General features: G+C 34.4%; 1 protein-coding gene across 4 annotated transcripts in view; it reads right to left on the minus strand.

The window, feature by feature from the left end:
• LOC150104343 (ralBP1-associated Eps domain-containing protein 1-like) overlaps positions 1 to 18,518 on the minus strand; it is a 485,081-nt gene that overhangs the window by 367,924 nt on the left and 98,639 nt on the right. For all 4 annotated transcript variants that reach the window (XM_090396932.1, XM_090396933.1, XM_090396930.1 and 1 more), the window contains exon 4: positions 1,507 to 1,551. In XM_090396932.1, the coding sequence (XP_090253058.1) occupies positions 1,507 to 1,551 (45 nt within the window). The remainder of the gene's footprint in view (positions 1 to 1,506; positions 1,552 to 18,518) is intronic.

Here is an 18,518-nt window from a genome sequence, read left to right on the forward strand (position 1 = left end):
AGTCGAATGTTTATAGAAACTATGAAAGTTTCTTACGAGAATAACAACCCTCAGCATCCCCGAGTTGCCTTGGCTACTTAAGTCAAGTAGGGCAAGCTAAGGCAACTCGGGAATGCCGAGGATTGTATTCTCATAAGCTCTCAAATCAACTTACGAAACTTTGATAGTTTCTACAAACATTTGGCTTTGAAATAATGTTGGACCTAATATCGACTTTGCTTATGTAATTTTACATCGCCGAAATCAAACCATATTGCTCTTTCTTTTAGTAATAGACAATTCATAAATTTCATATTGCTCACTGTTCTGAGTAGTTCTCGGTTATCAGATTGACTGTCGCGGTATCGCAGTGCTTGTGTACAAGTAATCATTACATAATAATGGTCCCAAAAGCACAAGAGTAGTGATGCTGGCAAATTCTATGCCAAAGAGAAGCCGTAAAGTGCTTCCTTTTAAGTGAGAAAGGTGAAAGTTCTCGACTTCATAAAATAATAAATAAATAATAATAATAAAAACATATGCTGAGGTTGCCAAGATTCCATTCACATACCCTTTATCAAAGTATGTTGTTATAATTATTATATTTTATTATTAATTATTATTGTTAATCTCTTAATGTGCCTAATTAGAAACTAAACTTTATCATACGTACGTGTATAGGGAAAAACATAATATATATATATAGGGTCTCGGTACCGTCTATGATTTCAAGTATTCGTGGGGTGTCTTGGAATGTATCCTCCATGGATAAGGAGGGACCACTGTAATGGAATTATTTTCCTCTCTTGTTTCCATTAGAAATTTTGCATGTGCTGAGATTCAGACTATTAATGAATCATTAGTAATGATTCTCAATAATGAAGTTAAGCCTTTCTGGGCTGGAATGCTTAAAAATAAAAGTTTTCATTTGTATATTTTATTTATAAATTCATTTACACATTTATGCTCATACCACTGAAACATTTAAGGAAGCTAGGTTGGCAGTATGGTTGTAATTTAAAAAGTTTGCAATCTATGAGTATTATATAATTCAACTCTAAATACAGTTATATAAATATGGAAGTAAAAAGTCGTGCTGGATTTATTTACAACAAAATATAACTGAGAGAGAAAAGTATATAATCAAGTAAAAATTATTTAACAATGAAATGTGATTTTCACAAATTTTTATTCAATGGATGCCATTATTAATTACCATATTAACTATTTCTGTTCATAATGGGGAAGGGGAGTTCATGCCTATAATGATCATTATTTAATCAGTATGATTTTACTTTTAAGTAAATATAAATTAATAAATTACTATTATATGTTATTTATTATATTTAATGATATTCTTGAAAATATAATTTATTTAGAAACATTTAAAGAAAAACAGAACTGTATCAAAGATTCTTCATGTAGTTATTAGTTATGTACATGACTAGAATCCAATGAATAAGGATCTTTTCAGTATATCAAAATTGAAAAGAAAATTTCACATTAACACATGTACATAATGCTTACCGCTGTCTGGTGTTCTGCCAAATTTTGGTAGAGGAATTTCAATACCTATATATACACATTATGAAATTAGGCTTCGTTTTCTAATTAATAAAAAAAAAATTAAAAAATATCCAAACTTCATTACAAAGTAGCAACCAATGTTATGCACAAAAGTTTAACAATGGAGAATAATGACAATCATCACTACAAATCTAAAAATATAATACATTAAAAATACACCAGTGAATGCTCAGCCAAACAATCGATGAAACTAAATAACATTTTTAATTAAAAGGTTAAGTATTTATTCATCATTTTTTGGAGTATACCCTTAAGGACTATATCAAATATTTATTTTTTTTAATGCAAGTCCAACTATAAAAGATTATAAATCTACATTATTATTATTTATATGGGTAATACTCCATGGAGTCAAAAGAGTCATTGTGGATACCCATTATCAATTAACACAATACCTATCATACACCTCATTCATTTACCACTCCCCAAGTAAAGAACATAGTCTGCACATCCTTACTAACCACACTCTTAGACAACTTGCAAGTGGCTCATTTCACCCACCCCTACTCCCATATATTGAAAAATTTCTTCTGTGTCAATCTTATAGTATCCCTTTAGTAACTTAAGTTTCTATCATATCCCCTCTCCTGTGCCTGTCATCTAAACTCTGCAATGCACACCCTCAATCTATCCTCATAGGAAACATTACACAGACCTGTCACCAACTTGGTCACTCATCACTGAATCCTCTCCACCACCACCTGATCTCCAAGAAATGCAGGTGACCAAATCTGTGCACAGTAGTCAACATGTGGCCAAATCATAGCCTTATAGAGAAGGATAATAACCTCCCTATCTTTATTTGTCGATGTGCTCTTCAACATCCAAATAATCCTCTGAGATATTTTGCCAATTCTCGCAATATGTCCTCTGAATTTCAAATCTCTAACCCCCAGATCCCTACCATCAACAATTTCCTGTGAATTAGTACCATCAATATGATATGAAGTGTGTAATCTTTTCTTCCAAAACTCATCACCTTACATTTTACAACAATGAATTGACAATAATTTTCCTTTGCCCACACTGCCAATTTATTTAAATTGTTTGCCGAAATTTCCAGCCCATTCAAATCATTTTGTAAGTCCTGATATCCATTTCGGATATCAGTAGCATCAGTAGTTGTCCTATCTATCTTTGCATCATCAGAAAACAATTGCACATCTCCTGTTAGACCCTTCCTAATGTCATTTATTACTGATTTTTTGATATTTTTACTGATTAATAATTTGAGAAAGATTAAAAAGCCATTGAGTTCCTAAGCTTGGTTATAACAACAAATAACCTGATAGTTGATTTAATATTACAATAATCATGATTAATAAATTACCTAAAAGAAGTCAACATTAATGAAGATATAGAAGAATGTAAAAGAAATAATAAAGATAATTCATAAGGCAGCCTCAGAAGTACTTGGAAAGAAAAATAAAATATTAAAAATAAGTACATTAAAAGTTTGGAAGAGAGAAAATACAATAAAAGAAAAACAGTTGGCATCTACACCATTCCTAACTAAACATACACATGTAACCACAGTAATTAAATTATTTTTAACACATAAATATTTCATCCTAAGTATCTTAGGACATCATCAGTATAATTATTTCAAACGATACTAGGAATGACATATACTTAGGGCACATGCTTACAATGGAATCCCACAATGTGTGCAGTAGAGTGTTATAGAATTAAATTAAAATAAATATCTGATAAAAAATAAATTAGATTAATTTAACAAAAATAACATACATAAATTTATTTTACACAATTAAGGATGACAATTTCCCAGTTTTTAGGGATAGTAAGAATGTCATTATGGTTTAAGTTGGGTTTGTGACTTAGGGCTTCAGCACTTTCTTTATATAACTGCGCTTGTATATATATATAAGGATATGCCTGGCATTTATGAAGTTCCGTGTTCCTGTGAGATGTCTTACTACAGACAAACAGGGAGATCTATTAATAAATGCATCTTTGAACATCAAGACCATATCCATTTTATCAAACCGTACAAATCTTGCCTCGCGCAGATTGAAACGGATTGAAAATGAATTGAACACAGATTGAAAACCTAAACCATAGGATCAAATGGAAAAACACCAAACTTCTACATAGATCCTTATATAAACATGAGTGTTTATATAAAGAAAGCCTGGAAACCCTACGTCACAGACAAAACTTAAAATGTAATGACATTCTTACTATCCCTAAAAACTGGGAAATTGTCATCCTTAATTGTGTAAAATAAATTTATGTATGTTATTTTATTTTAAATTAATCTAATTTATTTTTTATCAGATATATTTATTTTTTTAATTTAATTCTATAACATGCTACTGCAAGCATAGTAAGATTCCATTATAAGCATGCACCCTAACTGTATGTTATTCCTAGTATTGTTTGAAATAACTGTACTTATGATGTCCTAAGATACTTAGGATGAAATATTTACTTATTAAAAATAATTTAATTACTGTGGTTACGTGTGTATGTTTAGTTATGAATACTCCACAGGTTTCACTATATAATAGAACTAGACCATTCCTTCCATAACAAACAATGGAAACAGAAGAAATATACGAGAGAGAGAGAGTGTGTGTAAAAGCTAAAACAATTATAAAACAAATCTCAACAAGATTCTTTGGATACATTTATTGATAAAATGGAAGATATATATATATATACATACATACATACATACATACATACATATATACATACATACATACATGGAAGACAAGATATATTCTACTGAATATTAAGGATATTAAATAATGAAGAAGTATTTTGAATATCCCCAGGGCAGGTTACTAACCTGTCGCTGGGTAAGTCCAGTGGTAGGGCTGCTACCTAACGCCTCTGGACAGGCAGATCTAACAGCATTTACTCTGTTAGGGTGTTAAGGTTATACCGCCCATACTCGGTCGCCAGTGCCTCGTTTGTACTTTTAGAACAGGATGGACCACGGGAAGGTGAGGTTGACATTTGAGTGAGAGAGGCTATGTATTGCGCTTCACCAGTATAAACAAAAATGGCTAGAACATTTAAATCGAATGGACAACAGCAGACTACCAAAAATATTATACAGATACAAAATAAGTGGGAAAAGAAGAATCGGAAGACCAAGAAAGAGATGGCATGAGACCGGAACAGGCCACATGGCCTATATTCCATGTTAGGAAGAAGAAGAAGAAATAATGAAGAAGAGATAAAGCACATAAAATATGACAGAAACAATAGATAGAACATTATAAGAATTTGTAGTAATGACACAATTTTATTAATAGAAAATAACAATGAAGAAAACAGTACTGATATAGAACCATTTAGCTTTGAAGAATTAAAAGAAATAGAAGTATTAAAATAGAAAATCAACCTGATTAGATGACATAAATAGGAGCTTTGAAAATATGGTGAAGAATGTTTACATCAAGGATTTTTAAAGTTAATAACTGTGGGATAAATGAGAAGTTCCATCAATTTGGTCAAAAGCATAGTTACATTTATATTTAAGAAAGGAGGTAGCAGAATGGAATTTATGGAGAAAAAGCTTATTCAATTTCAAAATATGCAGCAAAATTTTGATAAAGATTTAAAAATATTGCAAACAATCTATTCTTAGAAGAACAAAATGGTTTCAGACATGGAAGATCATGTATAGATAACACTGTCCAACACAATTTTTGCTGACTTTTATATGAGACCTGTTTTTTACTAATTTGGGTGTGCTGATTTCAAATATCAAACCCATTTTTCTCTATCACGTCAGGGTTTTCCTCTATGGCATTTTCTTTTTGCTAATTTCTAAGTTTTTGATATTTTTAAGGAGGCAGTACTATTTAGAGGATCACAAAAATCGATTTTTTAATATTATTTTCTGAAAGTATGTACTTTTAAAAATCTGTTCCTAACTTTTTATCAAGAAATTCAAAAAATTCCTGAAGATATAGCCTATTATTCAAAGTGGTGCGCAGATTAGAATCGGAGCGCTCACTGGTCTCGCTTGTTAGTAAATGAATAAATGCGTAAGAACCTGCAATGGCACGTACTGGCGCTTTGAATGCAAGATAATTAGATAATTAGATACATAACTACTTAACAATATTCATTAAAAATTACAAGAATATTTATAAAAAAATAACAATTTTATTTACACGTGAGTTTCAGGGAATAAATTTTTGTTTGTAGCAATTTCTGCTGTGTGTTCTGTTTTGGCAATCCCTTTGAATACTCCAACAGTAGTTGGCCATCATGTGAGAATCCCATCTTACTTGGTACCGATCTTCCATAGTTTTTAAGTCTTGATGAAATCTTTCGCCTTGTTCATCGCTTACAGCACCTAAATTCTCGGGAAATTTATCAAGATGACTGTATAGGAAATGAAGCTTTATGCTCATGTTGCAACCTAGGCGCTGGAAATTTTCAAGCATTGTTTCCACTAGATCTTTGTAATTGCACGCTTTTTTGTTTCCAAGAAAATTATTCGCAACCATTGTAAATGAAGTCCAGGCCTCTTTCTCAATTTCGTTCATAGAGTTGATGAAATTTGGGTCTCTCATTAAAGTTCTAATTTGCGGTCCATCAAATACACCGGCTTTAATTTTTTCATAACTAAGTCGTGGAAATTTTTCACATATGTATTGGAAACAGTCACCTTGTAAATCTAAAGCTTTAACATACTGCTTCATAAGACCGAGTTTGATGTGTAGAGGTGGAAAAATGATTTTTTCTCTGTCGAATAAAGGTTGATTTATAATATTCTGTTCTCCAACATTTAAGGATATTCTAAGAGGCCAATGTTTCTGACTCCAGTGTTGGTTTCTAGTTCGACTATCCCAGAAGCATAGAAAACATGGAAACTTTGTATATCCTCTTTGAAAGCCAAGTAAAAAGGTCACCATTTTAAGATCCACACAGATGATCCAGTTATGGTCTGTATATTTTAATAACTTCAGAACCTTTTTAATGTCCTCATATGTTTCCTTTAAGTGGACTGAATAGCCAATAGGAATTGAGCCATATACATTCCCATTGTGTAGTAAGACACACTTGAGATTTCTGCTTGAACTGTCGATAAAGAAACGCCACTCATTTAGATGATATTGTACAACACTCATTTCAGTTAGTAAACCTGACACACTGTTACAGTAAACAAACCCACACTCGTGTTTAAAATATTGTACAAGATTACTTTCCCTGCTACGATGAAAAGTTATCTTCGTATTTGCTCCAGTAAGTTTTTTCATTTAATCTTGAAGCTAACAATTCCGATGATTCCTTTGATAGGCCCAAATCTCTTGCTAAGTCATTCAATTCCGCTTGAGTAAAAGGTTGCGGTCCAGAACTAGAAATTAAATTTTCATTGTCTAAATCAATATCTGGGTCTTGCTCCCCAAGATCATCTGGCATATCCTGATCATGCTCGTTCTCAAGTAAAGGAAGTCCTTTATAAATTGGCATGGCTATTTCATTGGAATCAGCAACTGGCCGAATTGCTGAGTCGAGATTTGGATACACAATTTTTTTCTTATTCTTCTTATTATAACCAGAAGTCTGAACTAAACAAAAATAGCAATCATCTACGTGATTTTTCGGTTCACGCCAAATCATTGGAATGCCAAAAGCTAATTTTTGGCGTTTTCCCTTGCTCCACTGTCGTAAATTTTCTACACATGACTTACACACTTTATTTGGAGCCCATGACTTGTCCTCGTTAAGAAAGTGTACTTTGCATACTTTGACGTAAAAATTGCAGATCAAAGTACACTTTCTTAACGAAATCAGTGTTATTTGTCCTTTGACTGGAAACAGTAAAGCTGCCACAAATAAAGCAGAAGGAATCTACACTACTGACACAATTTTGAGTAGTAGACGTATTTTCTTCACTGCTGACTAACATGCAATTAACAAGACAAAAAAAACCACAGACTTTATTGAAACGTTATAAGCACTCATCATACTTTCACGATCGATTAATGACTGACTGATTTCGACCATTCTTTGTCTGCTATGACGCATATAGCATTCATTTGTTTTAGGCAGTTGTCATCACCTAAATGTATTAGGTCGGTTATCGGCCTCTCTCGCATTCAAAGCGCCAGTACGTGCCATTGCAGGTTCTTACGCATTTATTCGTTTACTAACAAGTGAGAGCGGTGAGCGCTCCGATGCTGATCTGCGCACCGCTTTGAATAATAGGCTATATCTTTGGGAATTTTTCGAATTTCTTGATAAAAAGTTAGGAACAGATTTTTAAAAGTACATACTTTCAGAAAATAATATTAAAAAATCGATTTTTGTGATCCTCTAAATAGTACTGCCTCCTTAAAACTATCAAAAACTTACAAATTAGCAAAAAGAAAATGCCATAGAGGAAAAACCTGACGTGATAGAGGAAAATGGGTTTCATATTTGAAATTAGTGCACTGAAATTAGTAAAAAACAAGTGTCAGATCATAATCGGCAGGAAAAAAAAATTTTTTTGTTGGCCACCAGTGTAATCATGTGTTGTCTCTGTCCAGGAGGTTGACTACCATGATGTGATTCATAGTCTCTTCTACATTGTTGTAATCATTTATGGCTGCAATCTGTGTGTGTTCACAGGGCTGGTTTGCCTGTTCTGAGGCACAAAAAAACCCTCTACCTCAGCATGAAACCAGCCAACTCACCTTTAGTTGAACGAGACCAGATAAAGGTTCCTCATATCATGGAAACGGATTAAACCACGGTCTTTCTGAGGAAATAGCCTCATCTATACCAACTGAGCTATGGAGAGTCCCGTATAGAATAATATGTATGTCTTTAAACAAATTATTGAAAAAAAAAAAAATTTAAATTGGAGACACATTTATCCTTTATAGATTATGAGAGAGTCTGTTAATAAAATACATAGGAATTATGAAATATAATTTTAAGTCTTGGCTTGATTGGTTAATATTTGCACATAAATCTACTTTGGCAATGCTTGCCCAGCTAGTCACTTTCCCAACCTGCTCTTTATGGTCCTCATAACTATCCAGCCTGGCAGGCCAGCCAAGTGGTTAGTGTATCTACTCTCCAGCCAAAAGGCTGCCAGTTTGAAACCCGCTGTGGGCATGGATGTTTGTGATTGTCTGTGGAAATATCAGTGGTGGTGGTGGTGGTCGAGAGTAATGGCGTTGGTGTAATTGCGGTGAGTTGATGGATTGAGTGGTGGAAACAGAATTGTAGAGCAGGTGCCCTCCCTAGATGAGTCCTTGGACTCCCTGGAGATGTCAAATAATAATAATTCAGTTTATTATTATTTGACACCTCCAATTCTCTCCATAATAACTTCTTCCATCTTACATACTTAACTTCTCTTTTCATCTGTTTTATATTGTAACTTATTTAATGTATCCTTCATTCCATGCCTTCCTTAACCTTCTGAAATATATTTGTTTTTCGCTGTTAAATAATTGTTAATCAGTGCCCAAGCTGCATTAAGACGTATTCAAATGGCTGGCCACCACCTTCCTTCTTGCCATCTCTTTATATTGTTTCAGAAGATTAAAGTTGAAGGACTGAAGCACCTTGAACTGTGAAACCCCACACCTCTAAAAGGTCACATGTTTGTCTTTAGAGCATGGCTTCTGGATTATATGATTCTTACAGATATAAGAAAATGTGGATGACATGCATCAGCAGATTAGCAAAGAGTGCAGTCTGAGCAATTATCATGGAAGATTTTAGCTATGGTTATATATCATCATCAGCAGTTCTAACAGGCACTTAAGTGCCCACACCCTTTCAACTATTCTTGAATTTCTTAACCGTAATTCAAGGATAACCCCCATGTGGTGGCTGGGGAATAAGAATAACCCCACTGTAGCCCATGCATGTCATACAAGGTGACTAAAATGGGTACCCAGAACCTGGGGATATAGCTGGGTCACCATGTCTCTGGGGGTCCTAAATACGGAAGCCTGGTCCTCCTGGTTGGGGATTGGGCATGGAGTTGACGATCTCATCCTCGAAAAAACATCTTGTTACAAAATCTAAAGAAATAACTGCTGGATGGACTAAATGGTGATAAAATGGCAAATGTCTTAGGGATTTGAAAATTGCATCATGGAACGTACTTTCTCTTTACTGATCTGAGGCTTTAAAAATGCTACTGGAGCAATTGGATAAATACAGGATATCGTTATGGCTATACAAGAAATGAGACAGACAGGAAAGGGGATTATGGAAAAGAAAAATCATATTTTTTATAGCTGCCAAAAGAGAGATCACATGTTTAGAATAGGTGTCATTGTAAACAAGAGGATAAAACAACTTATCAAGGACTTCAAAGCAAACTCACCTTGAATGTGTAGGTTACGAATTAAAGGACAGTTTTTTAACTAGAGTTTTATCTGTATACATGCTCCAACTGAAGAAAAGAATGATGCTGAAAAAGAGAAAATGAATGAGATAAGATCTATGGGGAATGTCCAAAGAGGGATGTAAAAATTATTATAGGCAATTTAAATGCCAAGATAGACAGACGATACACACAGGCCAACCATTGGGAAATATAGTTTACATAATGGGATTAGATTGATCAACTTTGCTTCTTCAAGAAATATGGTTATTGGTAGCACAATATTTAATCATAATAAAGATATTCATAACATGAAATGTCATGGAAGTCTCCTGGGGGGGGGGCACCTTTAACCAAATTGATCATCTTTTGATAGATGCAAGACACCTGTCCAATTTGATGGATGTTAGAACCTACAGAGGAGCAAATATTAATTCTGATTACTATTTGATTATATCAAAGATTAGAAGCAGAATCTCCAATGCATGGAAGATATATGGATTCTATGCTAGAAAGTTTAATAAGGAAAGATTGAAGAAATTAGAAGTTAAAGCCAAATATGGTGAGAAAATCAGTGAAAACCTGCTTGGTCTAACCAATGGTGAGTGTTAATGAAGCTTAGGATGTTCTTAGGGATATCATAGTGACAACAGCAGACACAGTATTAGGAAAAGTCAGTAGAGTTAAGTATAACCATTGGTTTGATACAAAATGTGAACATGTGACTGTATTAAAAAATGAGGCATATAAACAAAAGCAGCAAAGGAACTAGATTTGTAAAGCTGTGGAGGAATATTGTTTGGCTAGAAAAGAAGAAAAAAGAGTGCACAGAAATAGAAGGAAGAAATAATATGAGGATGAACTTAAGGAATAAGAACATCTCAGAAGTATGAATGAAAGCAGATCTTTCTATCAAAAGTTAAATAGTAGTCGGAAATATTCCAGCCTAGAACAACGTTATGTAGGGATAATGAGGGTATAATTTTGAGTGGGAATGAAATGATACTAGGAAGATGGGTAGAACATCTTCCATGAACTATTGAATTCAAATAGATCTGGTCAATTAGATGATGTGGAAGAGAGCCAAGATCTAGAAGATGTTTGAACCAGCTCCAACAGATGAAGAAGTGAAGGCAGCTATTAAAGAAACTTAAGAACAATAAAGCCCCAGGAATGGATAGGATACAAGCAAAATTAATTAAAAGTGCAGTTAAAGAATACTTGAAGCAGCTGTATCAACTTATCAAAAAAAATGGATTAATGAAACAATTCCAGATGAATGTAATCTGAACATCATATGCCCCATCCATAAAAAAGGTGATGTAATGATATGTTCTAACTATAGAGGAATTAATTCACTAAGTACAATTTATAAAATTTTCTCTGACATTCTATTTAAGAGACTATCGCTACGTAGAGAATGTTATTGGCGATTATCAGTGTGGATTCCATCAAGGAAGATCTACAAATGGTCACATTTTTAATATACGTCAATTACTCATTGTCAGATCAAAATTCAGAACATGTTTCTGATCCAATATATATAAAAAATGATTTTTGACAAGGGGATGGCTTAGCTTGCTTACTGTTTAACATAGCACTTGAAAAAGTTGTCAGAGATGCTGGCAATAATACAAGGGGAACTATTTTCTATAAGTCAGTACAAAGTATGGTATATGCAGATGATATCAATATTATAGGAAGGATATGAAAAGCAATAGAAGAAACTTTCATCAGTTTAGAAAAGGCAGCAAAGAAGTTGAATTTGCAGATTAACCAAGAAAAAACAAAGTATATGCCAGTAACAAGAAAGATTTGTGATGATAATCCTTCTCAAATCAAAATTGGTTCCTATAAATTTGAAATTGTACATAGTTTTATATACTTGGGATCAAAATAATTGTAAAACTGATATCAGTACTGAGATTCAGAAGTATTCTTTCCTATAATAGATTTAATATAATAGATGTTTGTGGACTAAGGAAACACCTAAAGTCACACCTGGTCTCAAGAAAAACAAAGTACTTGTAAGACCAGTGTTAACCCATGCCTCTGAAAACTGGGTATTATCAATGGCAGATGAAAGATTGCTAGGTCTCTTTGAAAGGAGAGTTCTCAGATATACTTTTGGAGCAGTATAAGAGAATGGTGTGTGTGGAGGAAAAGATATAACCATGAACTATATGGATTATTTAATGAGCCAGACATTATTAAGTAGAGTGGAACCTTAGTTGTCGAACGCCTCTGTTCTCACACATATTTTCTGAACAAAAAACGGCAACCACGTGCTCTGCATGCTGAGCTGTAAGGCAGGAAAGTGTCAGTTATGCGGTAGCCTTCACTCAGTGCAGACACCTGCTCGAATTAGCAGTGAGTTTTCTTGATTTTCTTTGTGTTTTGTTGTTTTTTTTTTCATAAATTATTATTAATTAAGCCACCATGGGGCTGCAGAAGAATAGTGATAGCAGCAAAGCGAAAAGAAAAGTTGTTAGAACCACGATAGAGATGAAAAAAGAAATCATATCCAAACATGAAAATGCGTTCGTGTCTCGAATTTTGCTATGCAGTTCGGTATGGTGAAATCAACGATATGTACAATACTCAATAATCAAAAATAAAGAGGCGATCAAGAGAGCTGATGTTGCAAGAGGAGCGAAAGTTCTTACTAAACAGAGATCGCAGACAATCGAAGAAGTGGAAAAATTGTTGCTGATTTGGATAAACAAGAAACAGTTAGCTGGTGATAGTGTTTCTGAGGCTATAATTTGTTAAAAAGAGAGGTGATTACATGATGACCTGTTAAAGAAAAACCCTGGTACGAGTGCTGATATTGATGTGTTCAAAGCTAGTAGAGGGTGGTTCGAGAAATTTAAGAGGAGAAGCAGCATACATTGTGTGGTTAGGCATTGGGAGACTGCGAGTTCGAACCGAGAAGCTGCTGAGAAATATGTGCAAGAATTTAGCGACTATGTAAAGGCTGAGGGTTTCTTATCCAACAAGTGTTCAACTGTGAAGAAACCGGCCTATTTTGGAAAAAATTGCCAAAGAGGACCTATATCACTCAGGAGGAAAAAGCATTGTCAGGACAGGCTGACTCTCTTGCTATGTGAAAACGCAAGTGGGGACTTGGTTAAGCCATTGCTTGTGCACCACTCTGAGAATCTGAGGGTGTTTAAGAAAAATAACATGATGGAAAGTAAATTGCCTGTTATGTGGAGGGCTAATAGTAGGGCTTGGGTAACTAGGCAATTGTTTATTGAGTGGATCCATGAATTCTTTGCCCCAAGTGTGAGAAAAGACGTTCAAGAAAACAATTTACCAATTAGAAGCCTTCTTGTGATGGACAATGCTCCACCAACTTGTCCTCCTGCTCACCATCCAGGCTTGGAGGAAGAGTTAGTGGAGGAGTCTGATTTTATCATAGTGAGGTTCCTGCCCCCTAACACAACTTCTCTACTTCAGCCCATGGACCAGCAGGTCATTTCGAACTTTAAGAAACTCTACACCAAAGCACTGTTTCAAAGGTGTTTTGAAGTGACCTCTGACACAGAATTAACACTCAGAGAATTCTGGAAAAATCACTTCAACATCCTCCATTGCTTAAGTATCCTTGACAAAGTCTGGGCACAAGTGACTTACAGGACGATGAACTCGGCCTGGAGGAAATTGTGGCCAGACTGTGTAGCAGACAGAGACTGAGCATGTTGCTCTTATCGATGATATTGTGTCTCTGGGCAAAAGCATGGGCTTAGAAGTTGACAATACTGATGTGGAAGAGTTAGTGGAGGATCAGAGGAATGAGCTTACCAGGGAAGAACTGGAACAACTTCAGAAGGAGCAGAAAAAGACGGAGGTGGAGGAAATGTCTTTAGACATAGAGGAAGGGATTGAGGATGTTCCTAGTTCTTTGATCAACGAAATATGTGCGAAATGGAGTGAAGTGCAAAGTTTTGTGGCAAGATATCACCCTCACAAAGCTGTAGCAAACTGCATCATAAATCATTTCAATGACAGTGCCATGTCTCACTTCAGAAACATTTTAAAAAGCAGGCAAAAACAAATGTCATTGGACAGGTTTTTAGTGAGACAGAGGCCCAGTGTGTCTCAAGCAGAGTCGAGTGGTGCCAAGAGACATAAAAGAGAAAGTTAAAAAAAAAAAACAGAAGGACAGTAACCCGATATTTTTTTATGATAGGGGACTCCCCTTACTTCCACTTACGCCATCAACTCTCCTCCGTATGTATAGTTAAAGTGAAGTTAAATTTTAGTTTTTATTTTATCTATTTATTGTGTTTATTCTTTTTACGTAAGATTTTATGCATTTTCATTATGTTTGTATATGATCTTATGCATGAAGTACAGTTGTAAATATTTAAATAAACAATCATCTGGGGGTTCGGGAATGGATTAATCCATTTTACATTAATTCTTATGGGAAAATGGTTTCAGTTTTCGAACAATTCGATTTCTGAACAGCCTTCGGGAACGAATTAAGTTCATCAACCGAGGTTCCACTGTACATAAAAATAAATAGATTAAAATAAATTTAGTTTAATCCTTTATCCAAGTGTGAGCAAACAAAGTTTACTCCTGAAAGTATCTTCAGGACTGGGGTAAGATGGTACAATGATGTTGTACCATCTTACTCCAGTCCTGAAGATACTTTCAGGCATAAACTTTGTTTGCTCACACTTGGATAAAGGATTAAACTAAATTTATTATAGTCTAACCAAGTGAAAAATAAACTTTCGACATAAATAGATTAAGTTAGGCTGGACACATTATACACATGGATAGTAATAGAATAGTTAAGAAGAGGTTTAATGCTAAGCTGGAAGGAAAAAGAAAAATTGGAAGACCTAAATTAAGATGGAGATGCAATATATTAAGGTTTTAGGAATCAAAAATTGGAGGAGTTTGGCATTGAATAAGGAAGGCTGGCAGAAGTTTCTGAAGAAGGCCAGGGTCCACATATGGCTGTCAAGCCAATGATGATGAATTCAAGGATCCCTATTCTTCCCAGAGTGTCCTATGTCTGTAGATGCATGTGTTCAAGGGACTGGTTTGCCTGTTCTGGGGGACACAAAAACTCACCTTTCGTTGATGGTTATATATCAGGTAGTCAAAAAAGTTTGTGCAGTTTTTCATAATAAAAACTAAACAACTGCAGAAATCTTCATTAAATGTTTTATTCATTAAAGTAACCACCTTCACAATATGCGACTCTTTCCCAACAAGATGCAAGTTTGTAAATTCCAGTTTTATAAAACATTTTGTCTTTAGAAGTAATAAACCTAGCATAAACGAATCGTTTCACCACTCACATTAAACATTTGTAAAATTTCTTGACATGTTAATCTTGAATTATTTTCAACAGTAAGACGTAATTCTTCATTATAATAATGGAGAGTCTTCTTGAACCTGGTGCATCTTCAAGATTCATCAATAGAAACAAATTTTTTAAACCATTTCTGCACAGTACACTTTGGTGTGATGAGATTTCCAGCAGCATATTATATTAGCAGGGTTATGCTACAGGAAACTGACAAGACTAGGGATCCTGGTGTAATGGTGGACAGGAAATTGAAGTTAGAAGGTCACATAGCAAAAATTGCAAATACAACTCCGACAATAATTATGATGCTGAAGCAAACCTTGATATGCAAGGATAAGGAAGTCATTTTGCCTCTTTATAAGGCGTTGATAAGAATGTACCTGGATTATCATGAACAGATTTGTTTTCCCAGGTTCCAAGGGGATAAAGAAGCTGTAGAAAGGGTGCAAAGAAGAGTTACAAAGATTATATCCAGATTATGGGATTTAGTTTATGAGGACGGACTGCAAGAATGTAGATTACAGACTATGGTTAGCAGGAAAAAGAAGGGTGATAAGACAGAGGTCTATAAATTTTTGAATGAGTGTTATAGGATATCATCTGAGGAAATTTTTTGTTATATGGAAGGTGGGAAGAGAACACAAGGCATCCATGGAAGTTAAGTTTGTTCGCAGTCAAGAAAGGGGTAACAGCTAGGTTTTTCTCTCACAGAGCAGTAAGTGGAATAGTTTGCCTTTAGGGGTAGTGAGGGCAACTACTGAGAATGAATTTAAGGGAAGGTATGACAGCTGATATGAGTGATTTATTGCCTCTCTCGATGAGTTCTTGACTCCTTGGAGGTCTTAGGTAATAATAATAGTAACAACCTTTCCAATAATCTTTTCTCTCTCTGGATTACAAAATATTACAGGCTGAGATCTCAATGTAAGCATTTGCAGTTTCTATTTCTTCCCCTGTCAAAGACAATCTTGTCTTTCACAAGATTCTAAAAATGTCAAATACAAGCACCTTTAATCTGATTAATTCTGCTAGATTAATGAGGACTGACAGTTCTTCTACTAACCTCATTATTTTTATAATGTATATGTTATGGGCCAAGTGACTAATAAGTCATTATTCATAATGCCTGGCTAATGACTAAAACGGCCACACAGCCTGATAAATATTGATTAATTTATTAAATTGACCAAACATTATGAATAAGGCTACATTCCCTTTGGGCAATTTGATTTAAAAAAAAAAAAAAAAACTTTTTCATTAAGAATTTGATGAGACATTATGAATAAAGCTAGCTACATTCCCTTTGGGCAATTTAATTTAAAAAAAAAAAAAATTCCTAACTTAACCTAATCTAAATTACGATCATCTTCCTCATAATATTTTTATATTTCGTACTTAATTCTTTTTCCATGCGGTTTCTGCCACCATGGCCAACAGCGATATGGGCATCATGCAACATCTGAAATATTTCTTCACTGTGAACATAATATTTAATCAAATTGCCATACGCATATTACAATACCCATATATGATGTTTATATGTTATGGGCCAAGTCACTTTGGTTTTTGACTCTCACTTTTTCTATCATTGTCAAATATGCTGATTTTGTAAAAATTTGAGTGACCTAGGCAAAGTCCCCTTCCCATCTCCCAACAAAAAAGAAATCCGAAGAATCTCTCCTCCCCCCAACCCCTTCTAATACTGGTAAAAAAGTATTATTATTATCACTTTGCCTGACCAGATGATAGCAGTATTCATATTGACCCGTCAATGTGATAAATTATGATAAACATGAAATTTATCACAGTGCTCAATTTTGTTTGTCATTATTCATAATAGCCAGGCATTATAAATAATGCCTGTATTAATCATTTAGTCCATAACATATATATGATCCTTACATCCTTCTTTATATTATTCCTCTATTCACAGTGTTAGTTCTGAACTAATGAGATTAAACATAAAAATAACTCAAAATCCTGAAATTGTCCACTTCTTTTAAGCTACTTTTTGTTACGCTATTAACAAAAACTGTGGATTAGATGGCACTGCTGCATATGATTTGTTTAAATACCTCTTCTCTGTCCGTCCTCTATTAACAATCTTCAAGAAGACTTTATTTTCACATTTTCCTTCACAAAAACTATGTAAAAGAAACATACAAAAATATTCATTCAGTCATTCCTACAATGCTAGCATAATGTCTGATATTGTATCATCCTCATATTCGAAATTTATAATCTTTGAAATATTTTTTTATTTCATATGATGATAAAACAGCCACGAGCCCTTTTTACAGGGAGAGCACAATCTCAACCCCCCCCCCCCCCCAATTTTATACAAGCTCGGGACCAGCATAGCTGACAAATCAAGCTTATGGCTGGATGTTAAGTATTCCTGACTGTAATCTATTTGTTCACAGAGCCGGTTTGCCTGTTCTAGGGAAAGAAAAAACCCAGTTTCCAGGTGTAAAAACCCTCTACCTCTGCATGAGACCAGATAAAGGTTCCTCACACCACAGACAGGAAAATAGAACCCAGGTCATTCCAACAAAGGTCTTAGTCTATACTGACTGAGCTATAGAGGCTCATCTTTGAATTATAATAGCAATAAAAGAGATTAACTATCTCAATCTTCTTCCTATTTGGCATCATGGATTTACATGAAACATGTTTGAATAGTTGAAAAGCTGCTTGTGAACAAAATAGCTTTCTGCATCTTTCCTTCATTCACCATCCTTCTACACATATTTTAACATATTTATTAAGGGCCCAGAATTTGTCTTGATCATGAAGTTTAACTTCAAAAGTCACAATACATCTGTCTGAAACAATCAGTGACATACTGAGTTTGCCAATTCATAGAATAACTGCCACATATATATATGAAAAACGAATTTCGTTCATTGACCTATGTTATGCCGGAGGACATAACATTATTATTGCTTAAACAAGAAAACTAATAATCTACCAGAAAAGAAGGAACATGTATAAAATTGCAATTAAGTCTTGTATAATTTTAATTTAGTATTGTGGAATTTCAGTGTTTAAAAATATAGTAGTTACTTAGTCGGAATTTTGTATGTGAGCAACTAACCATTTGCTAGATAAAAGAAAATCAAAATACTATACCAAATGTGAAACGGCCAACTTCGATATATCTGTTATGCAGAACGGTGCTTTCCCCTCTTCATTCAATGTAAAGTTACGAGAGTTTCGGTAGGTTGCCGAGAGTGGCGCTATGTGCTGGGAGAAGCAAGGAGCGTATGACGCATGCACGCATGACGAGAGAAG

The sequence above is a fragment of the Typopeltis vanoorti genome, chromosome 8, assembly GCF_054136105.1.
Source record: "Typopeltis vanoorti isolate ZY-2024b chromosome 8, IOZ_Tvanoo_1.0, whole genome shotgun sequence".
Taxonomy (NCBI): domain Eukaryota; kingdom Metazoa; phylum Arthropoda; class Arachnida; order Uropygi; family Thelyphonidae; genus Typopeltis; species Typopeltis vanoorti.